Source organism: Lepisma saccharinum, chromosome 7 (assembly GCF_977018435.1).
Source record: "Lepisma saccharinum chromosome 7, izLepSacc3.1, whole genome shotgun sequence".
In the NCBI taxonomy this organism is placed as follows: domain Eukaryota; kingdom Metazoa; phylum Arthropoda; class Insecta; order Zygentoma; family Lepismatidae; genus Lepisma; species Lepisma saccharinum.
In genome coordinates this window covers 74,913,536-74,938,642 of record NC_139235.1, presented here as the reverse complement: position 1 = coordinate 74,938,642, position 25,107 = coordinate 74,913,536, and the positions used below count along the sequence as shown (strand labels likewise).

Below are 25,107 nucleotides of genomic sequence, written 5' to 3'. Positions count from 1 at the left end.
CAGTGGAGTGACAACGTAAGGGGGAGAAATGTCACGTGTGTTACACAAGGAAAGAAAATATTAAATATAAAAATGTTGTTCATTGCATATTGTAGTACAAAGTCTTTAGCAAACTGTGTCTAAATATGGTACCCTGAAACTTCTTCAAATCACAGAAATAATCAATTAAAAACAACTATGTGTTTCTGAGTCCCGTGCATCACACAGCTTTTTTATTTAATTTTGCATTGTTAATTTGAGAATGGATTTTATTTCTTGGCATATGATAAGCAACCACCCAGTATTAAAAACAATGAATATGAAAGATCAGTGAAATATCAATTAACCAGCATACCAGACTCATTTAACCATGTGCAAATGTCCTGTGCATCACGTACAGAATGACAACACCCTACTAAGTTAATTTGTTATTTTGTCTTGCCCCCCCACCCCTTTACTGAGTGTGTCAGCAGTAAAATCCTATTTTGTTTGTGTGTGTGTGTGTGTGAGAGAGAGAGAGTGAGAGATAGAGAGTGAGTGAGTGAGTGTGTGTCTGAGAATTTCCAAGAATTATGTTGGAATAATATTCAGTGAGAATTAAGCATAAATTCTTTCCCAACCCAAAGATAAACATAACCAAGACTTGAGCCACAGAAGCTAACTAAATATTTATATGGGTAACTAACAAGGAAAAGTTGTGAAATAGTGGTTCTGTAAGGAATCAAACCTGATCCCATGGAACTTATGGTGAAGGCAGCGATTGGCATGAAAACAGGGAAAACCAGGGATCCATGTTTGCTTCCTGGGCAGGCTACAATTTTCACAACATTTCTATTACATATTTCAACTCTCCTGCATTACTAGGGACAGAAATTTATGGTAAATAAAAACTTAGGACAGCGGTAAAAAAATGTTATATTGTTGACACCTACCAGTGGAATTTTTTTTGGCATATATTTTTGCATGATAAGAGGAAATAACATAAAAAAAGCTATAAATTAAGTTAAGTTTTGAAATCAGAATCTGCTTGTACCTTATCGATAGGGCCATATTTATGATGAATAAAATATCATGATTTTGGTATAAAAATTGGGCACATTTCGAGATCAAAAGCAGTATTTATTTATTTTATTTATTTATTTATTTACCAGAGAATTCCAAATACAGCTTTGGCCATTTTACATTGGAATGTAATAATAATGGAAATAACAAAGAATAATAACATAAACTAAAATACATATATGAGATAAAGTGTTACACAGAGTCTTTTAAAACTTGCCTGGTTTTCAAAAATGTCAACTCGGTTTGGTAGATTGTTGTATTGGCCGGGTAGTCTGTGGAAGAGAGATCGCTGTATTAGGCTTAACCTTTTGCGTCTCGATCGAGATCCTCTAGCATGCTCGTAATTTTTACGTTATAATGTCGCTATTTTTGGCTGGATTTGCGATTTTCTTCTTTTACATTATTGTTAACACACATATTAAACAATTATGACTCTTGCAAACGTGGTGTCGAACAAAAAAGGTGGGAAAATGCCAGCTTTTTTTGTGCAGCTTAAAAATAATTCCGACAAACAAATGCTGGATTTGTTAGCAATTCTTTTCTTCCACCACTGGAAACTAGACAGGTGAAAAGTTTGCTTCTCGGTACCCAAGGTCACAAGGAATTTTCCCCATGTCACCACAAGGGGGGAGGGGGGAAGAGGGGCAAGTTGCTGCAATGTGACCTGCATTGTCTAAAAATAGAAAGGTGCTGCAGATGCAAGAAAGGGGAAGATTTGGCACACTTTTGTCACCCCTTTCCTGGCTATCGTTCTAGCAACATCCCGTAGCTGAGCGGTGGTGGTTTCGTGCATGCATCAGTTGGCTTTTTTTGTGTGAAGATTGTTATACAACCTCATCAATTAGTTTGTGAGTGTGTGTGTTTGTGGGAATGAGCTGTCCAAGTGCCATTAGTGCTAATAGTGCCTGCAGTGTTTCCAAAAGACTTATAGCCGACCATGGCTTCTCCAAGAGATATGTTCTTTTTTTTGGGGTGGGGGCAAAACCCCCATTTCTTTGAAAAAGAATCTTGAATTTTCAGGTTCATCCCCCCCCCTCTCTCCATATATACGCCGAATGTGCATAAATGTTATATAGTCCGAATCATTTTGTTGAAATTCGAGAATTGAGTCAGTGGTGCGCAGACATTTGTCGCAGTCGTTTTGGGGGTACAAGTCGTGTTTTATTGATCGTATGATAATAGTGCAATTATTTTCTTGTTCCTAACACTCCAGCGATTATTTCCATGTGTATTGTTACTATGTCTTGTACTTTATGTCGGGGTGGTGGGTGAAACCCCCATTGTTTTCTTCAAAAATTTTGGAATTTTCAGTTTCCTCTTCCCCCTCCATCCATATATACGTGCCGAATGTGCATAAATTTTATATAGTCCAAATCTATGGTTCATTTCGAGGAAAACGATATAGCATTTGTCTGTCTACGGCAATTAGCGTCCGATCTACAGTCATTTTTATAAAACTCTGCATTTTGCTGAAAATCGGCTCGGGCGGCAAGAGTGTTGCCTGCGAAAGAGGCTCGGGTGGCTAAAGGTTAATCTTGGTTTCTGATATGTGAAAAGCTGAGTGCTCCTTGTAGTGCGGTACGGTACTCGAAAGTAAATTTCTTGAAGAAAGCGATCACTTCTTATGTTCTCATTGGTTATTTTATGGAGAAAAATATGGTCTGCAAGTTTGTGTCTATCGTGAGGGGTATGGATATTTAGCATTTTCAGAAAAATGGACTTACATAAATGTTTTGTGGATGGAATTCGGTGGCGAACAATGGCCAGGTAGAAATTTAGAACAGAATTAAGTCTATCTAAGTTAGAGGGGCATGCCATAGACCAGATTGAAGAACAGTATTAAAGTTTTGGTGAAACAAAAGATTTGTAAAAAGTGTAGAGAGCAGACAGGTTGTTTATTTCAGTAAAACGATAGGGTAGACCCAGTATACGCATGGAGCCCCTAGTGACTGCAGAGATGTGGTCAGAAAATGAGAGTTTCTCATTAACTATGACGCCTAAGTCCTTCTGTGCAGCAACCCTTTGAACGCAATTATTTTCTATGAAATATTGCATATTAAATGTATTTTCCTTTAAGGAGAAGGTCATGGTGGTACATTTCTGAGGATTAAGTTTCAGGTTCCATATTTTACACCACTTTATTAGGGAATCTATGTTCTTTTGCAACAGTGCCATGCCGTTTAAATTTGATATTTTACTGTATGTTTTGCAATCATCGGCGAACAAAAGAAGGTTTTTATATGAGTCAGAAAGATATTCTGGAAGATCATCAAGATAGAGGATGAAGAGAAGAGGTCGAAGAGAAGAGGTCCAAGAACACTGCCTTGGGGTACACCAGAAGATACACCTCGATAAGAAGAAGAGGTTCTGGAAAGTACAACCTTTTGTTGTCTGTTTCGGAGGTAGTGTTTCAGCAGAGAGAGAAATTTCGTATGAATATTAAAACGATGAGATAATTTATGTAGGAGGTAGTTGTGGTTTATAGAGTTGAAGGCTTTGGAGAAATCAAGATATATATATATATATATATCCAGTTGGGAGTTTTCAGATATACAGTTCATAGCGTCAGATAATACGTGCTCAAGTTAGTTAAGCAGGAGCTGCCTGGTAAGAAGCCGTGCTGTGCTGTATTTATGTATGGAGAGGTGAATTTGTAAAGTTGGTCCATTATTATTTTTTTACAGGCGATGGAAAGTGGTGATAACAGGGAAATGGGTCTATAAGAAGCAACAGCATCCTTGTCCCCAGATTTATATAACTGTACCACATTAGCCTTTTTCCATGAATCTGGGAATGTTGCCTCATTGAAGCATCTGTTTAATAAAATAGAGAAGGGAATAGCGAGAGAAGAAGCAGTGTTTTTGAGGAAAATAGAAGGGATTTCGTCAGGACCATTTGCACGATTTTCAGGCAACCAAGATAGGGTGCTTTGAACTTCTCCCAGATACGTGGAGACAGATGTTAGAGAGTGACAGCCAACTGGAGTGAGATTAGGAAGAGAAGAAGCCTGTGTATTTTACACTATATTTTTGGAGAAAAAAGAGTTAAAGAGATCAGCTCTGTCAAGGCTCTCTGCGTGTGCTGAGTCATGCTTTACTTCGAAAGGTATTCGGGAATTTTGCCTTCTTGAGTTGATGAGTGACCAAAAACGTTTGGGATTTGATTTGATGTTGGTTGTGATAGCTCCGATGTATTCATTGTATTTAATTTTCTGCAGTTTTTTACAGTAACATCTTAAATCGGTGAAGGTTTTTCGAGTGTTCTCGTTAGGAAATTGTTTCCAAAGATCCCATGCCTTTTTTCGGTTTCCCAAGGCAAGTAAGAGTTCAGAGTCGAACCAAGAAGGAAACTTGCATGATTTAGTTTTCTTAAGTGGTTCGTAATCTTTTATCGCTGCGTGAATCACATCTGTCAGCACGTCACACGCTTCCTCCAAACTTCCACTTTCCACAATCGTCCACGGGATGGAATCCAGAGCTGAACGGATGTCGCCCCAGGGTGCTTTGTGTAAAACGAGGTGTTTGCATCCGGGGGTGGGAGGTCGTTGACTCAGGTGGTCCAGGAGCCAGAATACAACAACCAGGGATTCGTGGTCCAAAGGGCTGAGGTTTCTCGAAGGGGTGACGTGCGCTGAAGGGAGGAAGGAAACAATGTAGTCAAGGTTGCTGTTTTTCTGAGTATTGTGCAAGTGAAGTCCAAGGCCATGAATGAAGTGGTCCATGAAATTGTTGTCCTGGTTGTCTTTTGCAATGCCGTGCGTGGAGTCTGTCCATGTGATAGAGAGGTTAAAGTCTCCGAAGAGAATTACATCTCCCGTAGAGGATGCTGACAGCACAGAATCATAGCAAGCCTCTAGAACTGCCAGAGGGCAAGTTTTGTGCAGTCTGTAAAAACAGCCAATGAGTAATTTGCTTTTTTTGGCGAGAAGCACCTCCACCCATAGAATTTCACAATCACGCTCTAGGTCATTTCGCCGTACACTTTTCCACTTGCTATTCACACAAAGCATCACTCACCCACCCCTTGATCCTCTATCCTTCCTGTATATGTTGAAATTTTGTGAAAATGGCAGTTCACAATCAAAAACCCTGTCGTTAAAGCCACGTCTTGGTAATTGCAATGCAATCTTGTTTCATAAAATCTGCAATCTCCATAGTGCAGTCAGTGAGTTTATTTTTAATGCTCTGCACATTTTGATAGTAAGCGTTGAATCGGTTTCCCATCGGCATGGGGCGTTGGTTCAAGTTAATGACCCCACACAACAACACAAGGAAGAGAGAGTTCCAGAGCCGGTGAGGTGAGGGCTTCCCTTGGCCTCTGTCCATAAAACGTGTCTCCCTCAGCGAGGCAGAGAAGAGTGTCGGGAAGATGCCTGCCGCTGGAAAAACAAAACATCTCTCACTGCATTTCCATTCACTAAGGCTATTGTATATAAAATGGCTATGTGATGTTAAAATGGTGAATATGACCCTAAATTTGATTTTAAGAACTTGCGGTAGCTCAGTCATTAGGGCATCTGACTAACCTTGCGAGAGACCCGGGATTTTTTCCACTTGTTCAAGCGAATCCAGTTCCCACCCAGCATCGTATAAAGTGAGTACCTGGACAAGACTCTGGGGGGTAAAGTTGACCAGGGGCGTGATGCTGATCACTTCACCCCCACTTTTGGCCGTGATCAAGAAACTGTGGAGCCCTAACTCCACACTCCCTACATGCCTTCACGGCATGGTGCAGGGAGCACTTTACTTTTACTTTACACTTATTATGCCATATAGCACATGCATGTAGTTATCAGAATATTAGGTTTATTCCTGTGTAATGGAGTTTATTTTTGCTTCTTAATTATTTACAGCAGAATTAATAAATTGTCTGTGAATTGCATAACTTACAGGATCATTCAGACTTCGGAAAGTGTCATGTCTGTAAATAAACTCAAAATTTCTTGTTTAAGAGTTTATTTCGCATTTTGCAATTCATTTCGCATCATTTCGTGACAAAATATGGTAGGAAAATACATATTTCACCTCTCAGAAGATTGAAAAATGATTACAGTGTGATATTTCACATTGCATGTTTCAAAAACGAAATGTGTATGTCGCTAGATATTATTAAAGGTGTTCAAATCTGAAAGAAATTCTGTCATAACCATTGAACAATTGTATGAAGAGCAGAAAAAAAGTATGTATCATTCATGTTTCTGCTATCCTGCTATCCTGCACCTTTGAAGTTTGGCATTTAAATGAAGATACCAAATCAAAATTATGGTGAACAAAAATAATTTTTGAAGGTGCTCTGCAATAATCTCCAAAAGAGCAAAATTAGAAATAGTTAGGGTGACCAGACACATACATTAAAAAAAAGAGGACAGAGCATGGCGAAAAAGGAGGACAAAGTCATAAAAAAGAGGACACCGCAAAAAATGGCTATACATTTGCATTACTCATAATTAATCAATATACAGGGTGGCCAGAAAGTCCCTTTACACCTCCACTTATTTCATCCGTACATTAATAATATTTACAGTTAGTTGTCCAAAACATCCGTATGTGCACCTCCATTTTGATCCATCATCCAGCTTGATACGCCCATTGATGGCCATTGACTGGAATGCGTGCAGGACTAAGTCCATTTTCATGTGGAGCTACATTGTGCTCCTTGCAATTCCAAGTTCTGGTCGACTTGCAGGGTGAACACATCATTGACACACTAACGTCTGCACACGTTTCCTTTCGGGTTGATGGACGACCAGCCCGAGGAGCATCCAAAACACTTCCCAGGTGAAAAGCTTTCTTCTCCCACGTGATCAAAGTCTGACGACTTGGTGGCTCCTTACCAAACCTTTCACGAAACCTATCCATCACCTGCGACATGTTTTCGTTGTTGTGCTTCCGTTCATGGACCCACACACTTGTCAATAAGCGCTCCTCCAAAGTGAAGTCACTGGTATCTGCCATTGTTGTTCACAAAACACGGAAAGGCGCGACAATGAACTGGTCAACGCACAGACTTTATTCTCCCTCCGCGGGCAGTCACTTGGCAATTCACATGAGGAGCACTGTTGCCATATTAATGATCAGGATGGGAGGTAAAAATCTTAAATATCTTACATTACCATCTTACATTGTTACACGCATTTAGTTCGGGTGTAAAGGGACTTTCTGGCCACACTGTACAAAAATCTTACCAACATTTTGCTCACAGATGCTTTTCAGAAGATATCTTTCAAGAACTTCATCTTACCTTTAAACAAAGAAAGCAATCTCCTAATCTGTTTTTTTAACAAATTACAAAGAATATCTATAATTTGAAGCACAGAAATTTACTCCTTTTCTAATTTTTTTATATTAGACTGAAATATCCCCACAAGTGAATGCAAATGTAACAAGTAAGATTCGCTTAACTTATTTCGAAAAGCCAAATTAAAATTTTAGGTAGTTTGGATTGGGTAGAGAAATATGATTTCAATGCCACGAACATTTCTAGCACTCTTTCAACAGCAGGGGAAAGTGGCAACCACCTTACACTTTACCCCATATTCGTTTCTTCCATCCTTTAAAACTGGATATTTTCTTTCGCTTTGTTATTTCATGAAAGTAAATATTACTTAATAATCAAAATTCTCACTATGCATTTCTAGCACACCACGCCACAACGCCAGAGGCCTCGGCTTCGAATCCCGGCCTGGGCATGTGTGTCCTTCATCAAAATCATCATATCATCGCTCATGCTTATCTTCACGATTAGCCAAAAGTGGCAAAAAAAGCGAAGTAAAATAAACCAAACCAATCAACCAAAAGGAACTGCACAGACTACGAGTGTTCCAGCAGTCTCAGCGCTTAATACTAATGACTGGGGTGCAGAAATTTGCCTATTTGCCTTTTTTATTCCTTTGTAGTAAACCATAGGCTTTCATGTTTAAACTTTAAAGTTCATTTCATGGAGTTTCTATTCTGAAAACACATTCTTATAGTGCTTATCAATTCCTATTTTGATGGTTAGTGCCTATTTTGCTTGATCGTGGCAAAAAATGGATATTCTGCAATTTTTGCATACTTCAGCTTTTTCTTACGTGCATTTGGCTTTCTCTATATTGAAAGATGAAAGGCTTTGTTGATGTTGTACTGACTGAAATCTGGAATTCGCCAGATTTGATGGTCTGAATTGGAACATTGTTTTAAATATTTTTTTGTTACAATGGTGCAAATTGTTTATTCATCATTGTTCAAATTCGCAGTCGTTAGCACAAGCTCTTTTTGTGAGAATTACTTTAACAGACAATTCCCCCCAAATGTGAATTTCGATCAAAAGAGTATTATAGTATGTTAATCACTAGCGCACTTTTATGTATAAACTGAAGTGCTAAATACAGTATAACTGTGCATTGTAAGAAGAAAATTTAAATAAGTTCACATCCATTGCCTATTTTAATGTATTTTTTTAATTTTAGGGTGCCTTTTAAGTGCCTATTTTCTTCCTTTTTCTTAGTTTATGGTGCTTTTTAAGTGCCTATTTTCATCATTTTGGTGCCTATTTGACTGCCTATTTCAGAGGTTTTTAGTGCCTTAAATATGCACCCTACTAATGACTCAGTCGGGAAAGTGGTCGTATTGAGCTCCCAGATGCTAGGTGAGCATTGCTCGAATTAACGCGCACCAAATGAAGCATTCTGTATGCAGCACATTTGCTATGGTCAATGCTATACTCTTTCCAAAATAATGAGGACATTTACCGATTTCTAAAAAATCCACCCGGACGCCGGACTAACACCTAAAAAGGAGAACATATCCAGATAAAAGAGGATGCCTGGTCACCCTAGAAATAGTGTAATTGGTGGGAAAAAATGAATGTGCAACATTCCATGCTATTTTTTGTTAAATTGAAACCATTAAAATGTTTGGGCATGAGAAGAGGATACAACAAAACTGGTTGCCAAAGAAAGAACTAGGCTGCAATAAAAGAGTCTCTTGTATTTGTTGTAATAGCAGTAATGCAGTATACACCAGTTTGTCTGTGGAAATGTACTCAGCTTGAAAAAAAAATTGTGCTGCTCACAGGACACTGCTTTGATTTTTTTTTTTTAAAGATTGTGACTTCTACCATCTTCAATACACAGGGTGATTCAAGAGTCCCCCCCTTTTTTCTCAGAAACTGATGCGGTAATGGCAGATCGAACTTCACCTGGGTACATTGGGGTAAGGGGCCCATGTGTGAGGGTGCTTCCGGGACATGGCCGCAATCTTGAAGTCTGCCATATTGGATCGAGGTCAATTTTTTCTGTTGGCAAGGGAGTCATGTGGAGTATCAAAACACAAGAAATGCAATGCTGTAAATCAATGATTTTATTTAATTTTTGTTCCTTAGCATCGCTTTTTTGGCACGTTTGGTTTATTGCGAAGATGATAGGATAAAATAAATGAAGGGACATACACAAAGAACACCCATGCTCAGGTTGTGGTTCGAACCCAAACTCCTGGTGTCATACCGTGCTGTGATAACCACTCCCCGACAGAGGTCAGTTGACAAAAAAACAAGAGGAAAGTGCTAACCATTCGGATACTTGGGTACCAGTAACTGTTTTTTTTCCTTGCTGGTATTTTTCAATTAGATTTTTGAAACACCATATTTGTATGTGATTAATGTTTTTTGAAAAAATTTGCAGTACTTGATTTCCCTAATTCCTCCATCTCAAAATCTCGTTACTGAAGGATCCGGGATCGAGCCCTGGCCTGTGCATGAGTGTTGCTTTGTATCCACCCTTCACCTGTTTAATTTAATCAACGTTCTTCGTCATGGCAGAAATTAGGTAAAGTGGTGGAAGGGCAACGCTAGAAAAATACTTGGGCTGAGCCGATACCGATGCTGATGTATCGGTATCGACTGATACCAGTGTTATTGGTATGAGAAAGTATCAGTTGGAATTCATCTACCGATACCAGCTGATACTTTTCTGGCATATTGGTCTATCACGGGGTCCACAAGAATGCCATGCGATACTTTCGCAGAATCTGATTACCTGGAAATTATGCAAAATTCAAACTTCCTTTTTATTTTGCACGAAAAACTATATTTTGTGATTACATAATATCTATTTTAATATTCTGATACAAGTCTTGAATATTCTAAAGCATTTTTCTTGATAAATTGATGCATATAATTGGAGAAGAATATTTATGCACCAATATTGCTCAACCCTAAAAAATACAAATAATTTCCTCCCAGAGAATCTGCAGGCAGTGCAAAATCAGCAGTCCGGAGTTCTCTGTTTATGATTGTACCTCATGACTTCCATAAGCTCATTAGCTACTTATTATCACTATTAAATCTATACAGGTAGAAAAAGTGATGTGAAGAGGCAAAAATTCAATAATTAAAGGGGGATAAACTGGTAACAAGATACACGTTTTTGTAGTTTCTTTAATAGAATTAATTTGGCTTCTTGAGTCTGCGATAAATTTTTCATTCCAAATTATTTTATAATTCACTTCAGAGTACAACACATAGCAACAAGAATGTGCCCTCATCACGGGTTCGAATTCCAGCCTGGGCATGAATGTTCTTTGTGAGTGTCCCTTTAGTTCCAGAACCTAACTTGACTGAAGTTAAAGATGCTATTAAAAGGCTAAAGAATAACAAAGCACCTGGCATTGATTTAATACCAGCTGAGTTAATTAAATATGGTGGAAATTCATTAATATGTCAAATTCATAAATTAATTTGTTTAATATGGAATAAAGAAGAAATCCCTCAACAGTGGAAAGAATCCATAATTGTCCCTGTGTTTAAAAAAGGTGATAAAATGAACTGCAATAATTACCATGGAATTTCTCTACTCTCAACAACATATAAAATATTATCTAACATTCTTTTAACAAGACTAACTCCATATGCTAATGAAATTATAGGTGATTATCAATGTTGATTTTAACAGATCAACTACAGATCAAATTTTTCACATCAGACAGACACTTGAAAAAAGTGGGAATATAATCAAAATGTCCGTCAGCTATTCATTGATTTCAAAAAAGCATATGATTCGGTCAAAAGAGATAAATTATTTAATATATTAGTAGAGTTTGGAATACCTAAGAAGCTTGTTAGTATGATAAAAATATGCACCAGTGAAACAGAAAGTAAAATTCGTGTGGGTATTAATATGTCTGACAAATTTACAATTCATGATGGGTTAAAACAAGGAGATGCATTATCTCCATTGCTCTTTAATTTTGCCTTAGAATATGCTGTTAGGAAGGTAAAAGAAACTAACGAAGGACTAAAATTAAATGGTGTGACTCAGTTGTTAGCATATGCAGATGATGTAGACTTACTGGGGGATGATGTGAATACAATTAAGAATAATGCTAAAATATTTTTCAAAACTGCTAAAGAGATAGGTTTGGAAGTTAACAAAGAGAAAACTAAATATATGTTTACAGGCCGAAATCAAGTGTTAGGTAATAATCAAAATCTAGTTATTGATAACAACTCGTTTGAACCAGTTTCCAAATTCAAATACTTAGGAGTAATATTAACAAATGAAAATAATATAAAGAGGAAATAAAAAGTAGGCTTAATTCAGGAAATGCATGTTACTTCTCTCTTCATAAACTTTTGTCTTCTCGTTTAATATCTAAGAAACTAAAAGTTAAAATATACAAAACCGTAATTTTGCCTGTAGTATTATATGGGTGTGAAACTTGGTCCCTTACATTGAAAGAGGAACATAAATTGAGAGTATTGGAAAATAGGATCCTTAGGAAAATCTTTGGACCTAAAAGGGATGAGGAGACATGCGAGTGGAGAAGGTTACATAATTTAGAACTACATAATTTGTATTCATGTCCAGATATTATTAGAATAATTAAATCAAGAAGACTTAGGTGGGCAGGCCATGTGGCACGAATAGAAGAGGAAAGAGGAGTTCACAGGATTCTTGTTGGGAAACCTGATGGTAAGAGACCAGTAGGAAGGCCAAGACGAAGATGGAGGGACAACGTCGAGATGGACCTAAGGGAAATCGGTAGGGATGGAAAAGAGTATATATAGATCTTGCTCAAGATAGGGACAGATGGAAGGCCTGTGTTGCTGCAGCCATGAACCTTCGGGTTTAAGACGGCTAGAGAGTTAGTTAGTTAGAGTGTCCCTTCATCAATTTCATCACTGATCCTCATTTTCGCGATAACCAAATGTGGCAGAAAAGTGAAGAAAAATAAAGTAACAAACACAATAAGAACATGCGTTCTTTTGCCCAAATAAATACATCCATATTTATGACTATTTAGCATACCCAATATCATATTTAAATAAAACACTACTAAGAGTTAGAGAGAGTGTGAGCAAATATTTGTTATTTAATCATTATATCTTTTATATTTGAAAAAAAAAGACATAACATTTGAAAGTATTTTTGTCTGCCCATAATACATTCCCATTTCATAAATAATAAAACTACATCCCATGTTATACATACGTATTAAACAGCGTGATTCCTTTGCTAGAGGCCCCAAAATTTTGTCTATAAAACTGCCATTTACTTAAAGTTTGTATTGAAAATTTGTATGCACATACCTTGAACAATGTAAATCAGGATCTGTTCATATCCGATGCTGAAAATGGTTCCCTTCCACATGCAAGCAATCTTGTACATCTCTCTCCAAATTCTGGAATACTTTTCATAAAGTGGCGTCAGTAATGGCTTTGATCTCTTGAGGTATAGCTTCTTTTAGGGCTGCATTGTGCGGGGTTTATTTCTGTATAATTTTCCCTTCAATAAGCTCCAAAGAAAGAAGCCCGGTAGGGTGAGATCGGGAGATCTTGGTGCTCGAAGATTTTTTGAAATAATACGGTCTCCAAAAAAACTTATAATTTCTCTCATGCTGACATTTGAAGTGTGACATGTCACATCGTCTTGTTGGAAATATCCATCAGTTAGTTCATCATCTGTTAACTGATTGACAAACTCAGTGAATATTTCCAGGTAGACTTCCATGTTAACCGTTTGTTACAAAAAAAATAGGGCCTATAATTCGCATACGAGTCACTCCACACCACACTAAAATTTTCTGAGAATGCAAAGGCTGTTCATGGATTGCGCGAGGATTTTCTTTTGCCCATATACATGTGTTTTGAGAGTTTATATAGCCACTCAGATGAAACCATGCTTCATCCGTAAACCAAGTGAGGTCTAAGATCCCAGGATTCTGAAAAAGATAATTTTGAAACCATAAACAAAACCTCACACATTTTTCATGGTCTGTCGGTTGCAATTCTTGAACACACGACATGCAGTAAGCATGTAGTTTTGATACGTGGAATATGGGAGATTAGTTTCTTTGGAAAGTCTTCTCAATGATTTTGATGGTGATGCCAGCTCCTTTACATCCTGTTTTGTCTCTTCCGACATTTACCGGCTTCCTAAATGCTGTGTGACAAGACTTCCCATTGTCTCTAACTTTCTTACCAATTTCTGGATCCAACTCTTTGAAGGTACACGTCTCACACGAAATTCAGTCTGAAATGCCCTTTTGACATGCTTTAAATGAACCAGTTTGCCAGTATTTACGAACGAGAACTTCGATTGTGTACATTGTAATCCCTATACATTCGAGCCATTACTACCGAGATGCATTGTCACGGAACAAAACAAATGAAGGTCACTGGAAGAGTCCAAACATATTGTGAGGGGTTAGATCCTGTTTTACATTGTTCAAGGTATGTGCATACAAAATTTCAAGACAAACTTTAAGTAAATGGCAGTTTTAGAGACAAAAGATTGAGGCCTCTAGCGAGGGAATCACTTGATACTATGCATAAAAAGTTGTGGTGTAAATACAAATAACAACTCACCTGGTCGATAGCCTGAGAGAATCCTTTCATAACAGTCTTGCCTGTTGATCGCACTGAGGGAGAAGCGTGTAAAAAAAAAAAAAAAAAAGTGTTGCATATGAACTGTGGTTTCAACAAGACAATAAATGTTGTGATTTGAAAATAATTTTAGATGAGAGATTGAATGATCTATCTCTGCTAGACTAGCTACTCCCCAGTGCATGTCACTGAATAATTGAACATCAGACTGTAAAAAAGAAGCTGGCAGGAACTTGACAAAAAAATATATATGAACAAAGCTTGTACAATACCATACATCACCTTCATTGTGGTAAAATAAAAATACAGTATGGCAGAGTAAGTTAAATAATTACTAAATTCAAGCGATTAACAAAAACAAAGTAACTATTTAATAAATAAAATAAAATTAAAATATAGTCACCCTAGTGTGGAGGAAGATGAATATAGCTGGTTGATGTGAACATCATTGTAAATTGTGTATTGCATTTAGAATATAATATAATGAAAATGACAAATAGTGTACAGTACGTATTTATATTGCTGTTTCAAGTAATGGAAAAATTGTGAGACAGGTGTGGAAACAATGCGAAAGGAGAAGAGAATAATGTGTGGTGTCCAATGTCAAGACCAACCATGATTAATAACCATAATTAGTTAGTAAATAATTAAAACCTGTGGCTCGATAGCCCTTGAAGGGCCTAGGCCTATCTCCCGACTGCCAGTCTCCCTCCCACAATCCTACCTACAGGTGTGGAGATCTTTAACTGGTAGTCAGCACGTCGAACTTCCAGCTGTTGTAGGAGATTTCCGAGACTGGGTTATGCTACTCACTTGTAGCTCCCCAATTTCCTCGCGATGGTAGGTTGCCATCGGTCCTATACACAGGCAGAGAACCTAGAGACTGAACTCGAAACTATACTGTCCCGCAGTTGGAGACCACAGAGTCCTTAGACCACACGACCATGAAGGAAGACACCAACCATGATTGCAAACTGTTTTACAAAGCAAGTAATGATTCAGGTGAATATACGAGGTGCATGTCAAAAAAAGGGCCAATAATTTTTTACGCGGGGTTGGCAACACTGATGAAGTTGAGCATGCCCTAGTATTCTGTGCTTGCAACAGAGATAGAATCGTCAGAGTGGGGTTGCATACGTGCGAGTAGCAGTAAGGTGAAATGGCTGCCATAGTACAAAATCCCGCCAAATGTGAAGTGAGATCTGTCATACGATTTCTGAATGCCAAAGGACAGAATGCAGCTGACATCCATCGGGAATTGTGTGCCATTTATGGACCAACAGTGATGAGTGAAGGGAAGGTCAGGCAATGGTGCAGAGAGTTTCGGGAAGGGCATTCAAATGTCCATGACGATGATCGTAGCGGAAGGCCTAGTTTTCAAACGGACAATGTGGTGGAACGTGTTAACGAGAAAGTGTGTTCCAATCGCAGGTTCACAATATCTGAACTCGCCAAAGAGTTTCCAGAAGTGTCTGCGAAAACAGTGCATCGAATTGTGACTGACAACCTGGGGTATCACAAACTGTGTACGAGGTGGGTACCAAAAATGCTGACAGACACTCACAAAGAGCAAGGAAGGACAGCTGCACGTGATTTTTTGGCCTGCTGGGGGGAGGATAAGGATGACATCTTTTCGCACATAGTGACGGAGGATGAAACGTGGATATCGTACACCACTGGGGAGTCGAAGCAGCAATCAATACAATGGCGGCACACTGGTTCTCCTAAAGAAATTCAAACAAACACCATCAGTTCACAGAATCATGGCAACCGTGTTTTGGGACCAAAAGGGTGTGATTTTTGTGGAATTCTTGGAACCAGGACGAACAATTATTCAATCATCCCCCTTACATCCCTGACCTTGCCCCCAGCAATTTCATTCTTTTTCTTCACCTGAAAAAGTGGCTTGCATCGAAGCATTTCAACGACAGTGACGTGCTCAAGACATCAGTTCTGGACTGGCTGCAATCAGGCGGCAGATTTTTACACAGAGGGTATAAGGAAGCTTGTGCCACACTATCAGAAATGTCTGAAGGTTAATGGTGACTACGTCGAAAAATAGCCAAGGTATGTACTTGTTTATCAATCACAATAAATTTCCTCTTCTATCATTTTCTTGTTTTTTTTTTTTTTTTTTTTAAATATTGGCCCTTTTTTTTTACATGCTCCTCGTATTTTCCTGCAACGGAGTGAGACCGTGACAGGAATATATTCATTGCTTTTTTTCCTGGTGGTTAACAACTATATGCTGTACAGTTACTGTTTTCCATACCACAGAAAAGAATCTGTATTATTGTATCTGTGATGGGAATATACGTATATAAATATGTACAAATGTACCGGGTGTCCTAGAAGTCTTTGTATGAAAAGAAAAATTAACTGTATCCGCTATATGCAACATAGAAATGAAAAAATGGTACCAAAATGTTCGGAAACTATTCAAGTTTTATTGGCAATAGGAAAGAAATCAATAAATCTCCACATGAGCACCCTTGGTAGCACGGAGTACATCTAGTCGAAATTGAACTTTTCGCCATGCATTAGCCAACATCACAGGAGGGATTGATGTGATGACTTGCGTTATCCGTTGTTGCAGAGTTGCAAGAGTTCTGTAAACATTGTCTTTCACATAACCCCATAAAAAATGTAAAGGGGTTGGTTATGTCTGGAGATCGTGCAGGCCACACTGTTGGTCCATCTCGACCAATCCATTTTCCAGGAAATTTCTGATCAAGGTATAGGAACGAACATCCAGACTCCAATGTGGCGGTGCACCGTCTTGTTGAAAGATAACATGTGGGTGGTATTCTAGCAATTGCGGAATAGCAAACAATTACAACATGTTGAGATACACTCCAGATGTTACGGTGTCCTCACAGAAAATGAACGGTCCGATTATTCTGTCATGCAGCAGTGCGCACCAAACATTCACCTTCGGGCTGTCCATGGTCGACTCCCTCACCTCATGAGGGGGCTCCTTACCCCAGATACGCACGTTGTGTGTATTCACTAAACCACTGACACGAAAGACCGCCTGGTCTGAAAAAGCAACACGTTCCAGCTAGCCATTATCAGCGTCAATGCGTTTGCCGTCATTGGGCAACAAAGCCTGCAGACTTTGCACTTTGTATGCACGAAACAGTAAACGTTTGTGTAACACATCATGAACAGAACATTTTTGGCATCTGTAACTCACGTGAGGCCGTACGCACGGATTTCTTCGGACTGCGCACAAAGCCACTCTGACATCTTCCACCCTTTCGTCTGAGGTTGCGTCAGCAACAGATCCTGTGGTCTTGAATTTGTCATATCACGACTTAATGCTCCTACCATCGGGCGGCACCTTTCCGTACGATGTTTGAAACTGTGTCTGCACTGTTTTTTGTGACCTGCTCTCGTGAAACCACAGGATACATTCAGCTTTTTCCTGACTTGTGCACATTTCCGGTTTGCTGGACACTGGCACTGCTACACTACTGCAATGTTACAGAAACTTGAATAGATTCCGAACATTTTGGTACCATTTTTTCATGTCTATGTTGCATATAGCGGGTACAGTTAATTTTTATTATCATACAAAGACTTCTCGGACACCCGGTACAATCATAAATGAATATATTACAGTATTTTTTACTATCTTTAATGCATTTGAGACAGTGATAGCCTATCATATATCATATGTTTATCGTAGAACAATCACTACGAGAAGGCAATCTGATAACATGCTTGCCTGTGTTCTTTTTTAGAGCATTGAAATGTTCTTGCTCTTTACTCTTGGCTAAACATCAAATCATGCCGGGTCCCACGAAATCCACAATCTGCTCTGGAAAGCCCCTTAGAGGACAGGCCAGAGAAATTGTTTACAATGTTGTAACATATTTGCGAAGTCAGAAGAAGTTACATAAACTTAAGTATAATGTTGTCGAGTCCACAAGCGGATGGTTTCTCAAGTTTTAAAAGAAGGAAAAGAGTCGTTGGCGAAAGGTGAGCTGAATTTCTGGACTCCGACAGATAGAAAACAGCCCAGGAAAAAGCAAATTTCTTTGAAAATCCTCAGACCATTCCGTTCCCTCCAGGTTGCAACACTAAGAACCAACGTCGCCGCGGACAAGGGAATGGGGAAATGTGGTGTGAGGTGCGCAACAGCTATTTGCAGTGTGTTGTTTTTATACTTGTCAAGTTATAGCAAATTTCACTGCATATTTTATGAAGAACACTGAAAATTGTGATTTGCTGCTATGTATCCAACAAAAATAGTATTTTCTGAATACACTAGTGACAATTGCAGTGGCATATACTGAAAATTTGACCTGGTTTACCTCAACAATTTTTATTTATTGTATATTTTTTTTTATATGTATAAATTGGATATAATAGAAATAAAAGTGATGCAGGCGAGAAAATAAAACAAAACAGAAGTCCAATAACTTCATATCATATCATTTTTACATATCTATTTGGTCTAGGAATTAATTCGTGCGGTTGTTACGCACACATTGAAGCTGTAGTTCAAACACAAAATACATAAATACCTTAAGAAAAATATTGTCCATCGCGAGCCACCACTTTCGCCCATCTGTCAGGCAAGTTACGGATCCCGTGGCGAAAGAAGTCCTCATCCTTTGAAGCGATCCAGTGAGAGACCCATTTTTCGATATCTTCTGAAGAAGTGAACCGCTGTCCAATCAAATCGTTATTCATGCAATCGAGCAAGTAGTAGTCCGAAGGAGCAACGTCTGGTGAATACGGCGGGCGGGGTAAAACTTCCCATCCGACATTTTCTAAATAGGTTTTGACCGGTTTTGCGACATGTAGGCGAGTGTTATCATGTTGAAAAATAAGTTTATCACGTCTGTTCTCCCATTATAGTCGTTTCCTGGCCAGAGCTTGCTTCAAACGCATTAATTGTTGTCGATAACGTTCTCCATTAATAGTTTCACCCGGTTGCAGCAGCTCATAGTACACCACACCTTTCATATCCCACCATATGCACAGCATAACCTTTGCACAGTGAATATCTCGTTTCGGTTGTGATGGACCTGGTTCACCTGGCTTCACCCAGGCCTTTTTTCGTTTTGGGTTCTCGTAATAGATCCACTTCTCATCGCCAGTAACAATGCGATGCAAAAACCCCTTTCTTTTCTGTCTTTGAAGCAGCAATTCGCAAATGGTTTTTCGTCTTTCAACGTCTCTGTCTTTCAATTCATGTGGAACCCAATGTGACATCTTTTGAATCATTCCCATGGCTTTGAGGTGTTTGGAAACTGTTGTTTGATCAACGCCTAATGCTTCTGCAAGTTCTTCCTGCATTTGACACGAATCCTGATCGAGCAATGCTCTCAATTCTTCGTCTTCAAATTTTTTGGCTGTCCAGGTCGCTCTTGGTCTTCCAGGCCGAAATCACCACTTCTAAACCGTGCAAACCACTTCTGACATGTTTGCTCAGCTAGCGCATGGTCACCATACACTTCCACCAAAATACGATGACTTTCGGTAGCACTTTTCTGCATGTTAAAGTAATGAAGCAGAACACCCCGCAAAAACACTTTATCTGGCACGAACTGCGCCATGTTCAGTTGACTACAAAATGCTGTTGTTGACGCGTCAACCAACTGCCCTATACTACGAACGATGCGCGTTGACAGGAGTTTTCAACGCATGTGTGGATACACGGAACTGTGGGATGATACGCTCGTTACGCCATCTCTTGTCCAGGCGCACAAATTAATTCCTAGACCAAATATAAAAAATGTTTGTTTACTGCCTGTAAATCACATAGAATGGAAGAATATGCCAGTGGACAATTGATATACTTATTTTATTAATAGATACATTACAAGTTACTTCGGTACTATTTTCACCTTCCAATTTTTGTTTTTAGTGTTGGAGGTTTGGGCTCACATGAAGAATAATCCTGGTTACGCATGGCGTGTGCTCATGAATTTCATATTTGTAAATTTGCCTTTTTTTAAGTCAACAAGGTATTGCTGGAAATTTTTGTAGGAGGGGGAGCATACTGTTGATGTAAAATTATTATTGTTGTTATTACTAAGCCATTGGAAAGAGAATTCTAGTAAATACATCAGATGAGTGAATATCCAGCTCAAGTGAATTTCTTCATAATTTCCCATTCCCATTTCATACTGATGAAATGCATAGTTATTCTATAGAACAACCACAGGGAAAATAACCTTCGGCCAAAAGTCTCCATCCTCCTCTCTGTCCCTCCCCTTCACGTGGGAGTAAGATACACAGGAGTCAAGGATCTGTAGCAGGTTCTTTTGCCTGTGGTTCCACTATACTTTGTTGTTAGCTTTAAATCCTTCACTAAGGAAAAAAAAACTTTGTGTGATCTCACATAAAAATATACTTTTATTGGAATATGGAAACATGATGTTCTGACCTTGTTCTTGCATTTTACTTGCAATTTTTCAGTGTAACCCTGTTTCCCTTTTTATTCGAATAATGATCAACTGCACTTCATGTTATCAGCTATTAAAATTAGGAGTGTTTTCCCGTGCAGTCGGGAAATACCGAATGGTCATTTTAAAAAGTCATTAATCTCGACGTTTTCTGCATTATCGGAAATTTTGTTTTTATCCCAGAAATGCAAAAACAGTCACTTAAAGTGAAAATGGCGTGTATAATTCGAGATTTCCAGAGCTTCGGGAAATTTCGAACATTTCCCGTCCATTGTCGGGAAATTGCGAATTTTTTCTGTCCCGAATGTCGGGCCAAGCTAAGTCGAGAAATTTGCAGATTGTGATTTCCAAGAAAGTTCACTCTCACTGTGCAGATTATATGTGAAATTAAGAATAAACCACTTTTAAACACACAATTTGTAATTTCCAGACTCTTCGTGATTACGAAACCGCGAAACGAACGCATTCGACGAAAATAACTGGGCTCGTGAATCTGGTGAAACCAGTTATTTTACGGACTTATGGGACACTCTAGGCGAAAGCGCAGGCGCAGCGTTTTGTTTAGAGAAAGTTTCCGCATGGCGTCAGCGGAAGGAATGTCCTTATGGCAAAAATAAACTCTATTATGGCCACTGTTACTCATTTTAATCACATTCTAAGAACGGTCAAACCATACTTATCTTGTGCATGTTGCTTCATATCGCTATCTGTTAAAATTATAATACATTTTCCGAACTAGTGCAGTTTGAATCCATCAGCACGCGCTTTGTCTGCAAGGATCAGACGATTTTCACGGAACAAACCAGCATCCTGGCCCGTGCGTTTGGTGAATCTCGTTCTTGCACGAAACGCACGGAATGCGACTTTTGGGACAGCATAATGAAACTCACGAAACGCACGGAAGCACTTATGGAACGGCCAGTTACCATAACTCGTTTAACGCGTTAAACTCGTGCGACTTTCGGAACGGGCCCTAAATCAAAGGGGGTTTATGTTCCCACCCCTCTCATAGGCACTACATACAATGCGTGTATTGGAGAAAAAGTGATTTCGTTAATGACGTACACACTCCTTCAAGTTTGCGTAGGTCCTTTCAGGATTTGGATTTTTTTTTTGGGGGGCGTGTTCTCAGTTTTCTTCGAGGCCATTCGCGATTAAAATTAACCGATATGCCATCTGCCGGGATTTTCAGGAAGTACTCTAAGTAGGATACGTTGTGTTGAAGTCGTTTAAAGCATGGTGAATATGCGAGAAAGTAAGGTCTACTGTTCAGTTTTTTTTTGTTTTTTTTTTGCTCTAAATAGTTTTATGGGTCAGAACAAATTAAAAGTTTTCATGTGTTTCCACCCCGTGGAATCAACAAAATGAAATTTGTTAATAAATCAGGGAAAACGTAATTGACAGAAGATTGGTATGGGGGATATAACACTGTAATTCGGCAAGGAAATTACGAAGAATGCACGAGTCTGCTTACTTTATTTATCGAGAGATAAATATATATTTCCATGAAAGTAAAGTTTTAAATTGTACTTTATAAATAAAGCTTTTTTTTTCCGAAAAATCATGAAGCGTCTTAACCAATGCGTCCATGTATTACCGGTGTTACGTATGTGTGAAATTTGGAACAGGTGCAAGTCGATTAAGAGGGAAGATGAAAATAGTTTGAGAATGAATTAATGTCAAATGTAACCAGAAAAAAAGTGGATATGCTAATGTTACTGTTTCATTCAGTACGATGTCCTTTTTCAGTGAGTATAGCCTGGTCATGAAATCGTGAATATTATTATTAAACCAGCCTTTCTCTTTCGAGAAAGAACTGCAACGATATGTTCGCAATTTTCTCCTGTCCCAGCTTTTCAAGTACAGGTCAATTTCAATTCCTTTATTTTCAAATAATTTCCGAGAACCCCAGTTACATGACGTGCAGATGATACAGCACTGCTTTGGACAAGCAGTGCGTATACATAGTTTCGTCTGCATTTTCCGTGTTATTTTTGCCTATCATAATTAAATGCTTCGTTCTCAGTACAGCTTCACGTTTGTTAGAGTACCTGGAATTCACATCGCATTCGCAATATTTAAAAATAATGCGTAATTGAAACGTTTTCTACCATACCAGTCATGACAACACGCTGCTCTTTTGTACTACTGCTGAATGTAAACAAAGATCTATCCTACTTAGAGCGGCCATATTGCAAGCGACACTAGCGCTCAGGTGGTAATTTTAATCGCGAATTGTTCTTAATTTCGAGACTTTGTTTGCATAGTGCACTTGCAGTTGCAGTGTTTGTGTCTTTCATGTTTGTATCCGATTGGGGAACGACGATTTCTTGGCGGCGTGTAACCGCGTGTATACTATTTTTGGTATAATGTGAATCCTAATATGGTACCTTAGTTCTTGAGGTGGTTGGCAACGCTGACGTAAATTCGTTCTTCGTTTGTGTATGTAGGTCAGAAAGCAGAAGTCTACGATCTGTTTACAATTTAGTGAATTTTGGATGGTTTACAAACGTTTTACTGTTTCGACGTTACAACAATACGTCGTGAAAGCAATTAAGAAATGTGATTATCAGCCATTATGAGTACTGGTTACCTATTTATCTGTACTTAAGAAGAAATGAAAGCATCGTACAAAATCTACGGTGGAAGTGCACGTCACTCGGCTTTGTTGTGATGAAACGTAGAACGTTTTAAATTGCACTCGAATTATTTTTTTATAAGAATGAAGAGAAGTTCACATTTTATGGCTTGACGTGCCTTTTAAAAAGGTGAAATATGAGTGATAACCCAATTGTGTTAAGTTTCCATGAATCGCTTTTACGGAATTCCGACATTGATCTTCTTAGGGGAAAACATTGGCTTAATGATAATTTAATAAGTTTTTACTTCGAATATCTAGAAAAACTTGAATATAGTGAACATTGTGGCCTGTTGTTTATCAGCCCAGAAGTTACGCAATGTCTTAAAATTAGCCCTGTTAGTGAATTGCACGTATTTTTAGATCCATTGAATGTCAAGAACAAGGATTTTATATTTATGGCGTTAAATGATTGTGACACTGTTGAATTTCCTGGGGGGTCGCACTGGAGTTTGCTTATCTACAGTAAACCAGAGGATAGCTTTTTCCATTTTGATTCATCAAAGGGCAGTAACTTCAAGCAAGCTTGGAAATTGGCTGAAAATTTATTGAAAATTTTGTCACCCGGTGGAAGAGGAGAATATAAGGAAGAAGAAGCTCTACAACAAACGAACAGTTATGATTGTGGAATTCACGTGATTTGCAATGTGTACCATTTGGCAGAACATTGTCAAAAACATGGAGGAGTTGAAGGTAGTGGTAAAATTGAAGCTTCTGAAGTGGAAAAGAAGAGAAGTGAATTGTTGGAGTTAATATTGACGCTTCGTAATGAGGAGGAGAACATAAACAAATAGCTAATGCTTTAGTACAAAGGTGATAAACAAAATGTATATATTCGTACATACAAATGAGTTGATATGAACTTCACTAATTTATTAATTTTTCATAATATGAAAAGAATGGTTGCAGTTTGATATTGTAATGAGATTGTTGACATTGTAATGAATGTTGTGCAACACACATGTATGATTGATAACATTGCTATAAATTAGTTGACTTTATTTAAAAAACAACAACATTATTTTAGTGCAGTTTAACCAGAAATATAAACATTTCTGTAATATCCTATTTCTCATTGATTAAAACTAACACCAGAATACCATAATTAACATATGTGGTCTATTTTAAAGTATCAATGCAGGAACAGTATATGATGTGGTAACGGTTCCGATTGTTTAATGATGTTTTCAATGTCTCCTAGGATAATGACTAATTATCACAGAATTGATATCATTGTCACATTAAATTTAGACCTTCCTGAAAGTTATTAGCACTCTTTTGATTTCCGGAAACAGGTATTGGTAACATTATCGTATGAGGGAAACGGATTCCTTCAAATTTACAGGAGAAAGTAGTTACGGAAATCATTTTCTTTAGCGTTTGGAAGTTCCTGAATGTAGATTTGATCCATTTTAATGTGAATGCGTGTTGTTTTCTGCGAAAATCTCTGTCCGACATGCTGTTTCTGCTCCCGCCATTTGCTTTCTGCACGGGAGTGCAATGTTCCGTGTGTTAAGATGATGCAACCCCGTAGCCAGTGTTTCAGCCTCGCCGTGTTTTTACTAGAACATGACGTGTCGATTTTTTTTTTTTTTTTTAATACTATGCTTGCCTAACCTAACTTTACGGAAAATGGTTTTTGGGGCTAACGTCAATGGTTTGCGACGTATTAGCATAATTTCAAATCCGGGCATGAAAGTAGATATTTTCCGGTGAACGAGGTTGCAACACTGCATAAATCGACAAAACACTCTCAGAACGCCCCCTAAACCAGTACGCTATCACGGCCATAATGTGTTACAGATTTGAAACAACAAGTAACAGTAAGTACTCGTAAATCTAAGACATTATTATGCATTATTTCACTTTAGGAAATGTTCCAGATTCGAAAATAACACGTTAGTAATGTAAAGAAGTCCGAAATATATGATTCGTAGGTGTTTCCCTCATACGATAATAGTACCCAGGTATTTATGGTGTTGAAAAAATACCTTATGCAAACTTAAGGCATTCTCTGTTCATAGAAGAAAGAGGAAGTATCGTAGACTAGTAGGAATGATTGTGGAAGTACATTGGAAGCTTCCTGCAGGTAATTTGCACAGTTTGCTTTTTGAAAACGTTCAATTTATAGGCAAAGAGAAGATA

General features: G+C 38.3%; 2 protein-coding genes across 4 annotated transcripts in view; both read left to right on the top strand.

The window, feature by feature from the left end:
- LOC145989923 (vacuolar protein sorting-associated protein 18 homolog) overlaps window positions 1-25,107 on the top strand; it is a 123,109-nt gene that overhangs the window by 47,037 nt on the left and 50,965 nt on the right. The gene's annotated exons all lie outside the window — the stretch shown is intronic.
- On the top strand, window positions 22,596-24,023 carry LOC145989924 (sentrin-specific protease 8-like). The gene has a single exon (XM_083125441.1). It carries the CDS (start codon window positions 23,100-23,102, stop codon window positions 23,754-23,756), a length of 657 nt encoding a protein of 218 aa, XP_082981567.1. The 5' UTR covers window positions 22,596-23,099; the 3' UTR covers window positions 23,757-24,023.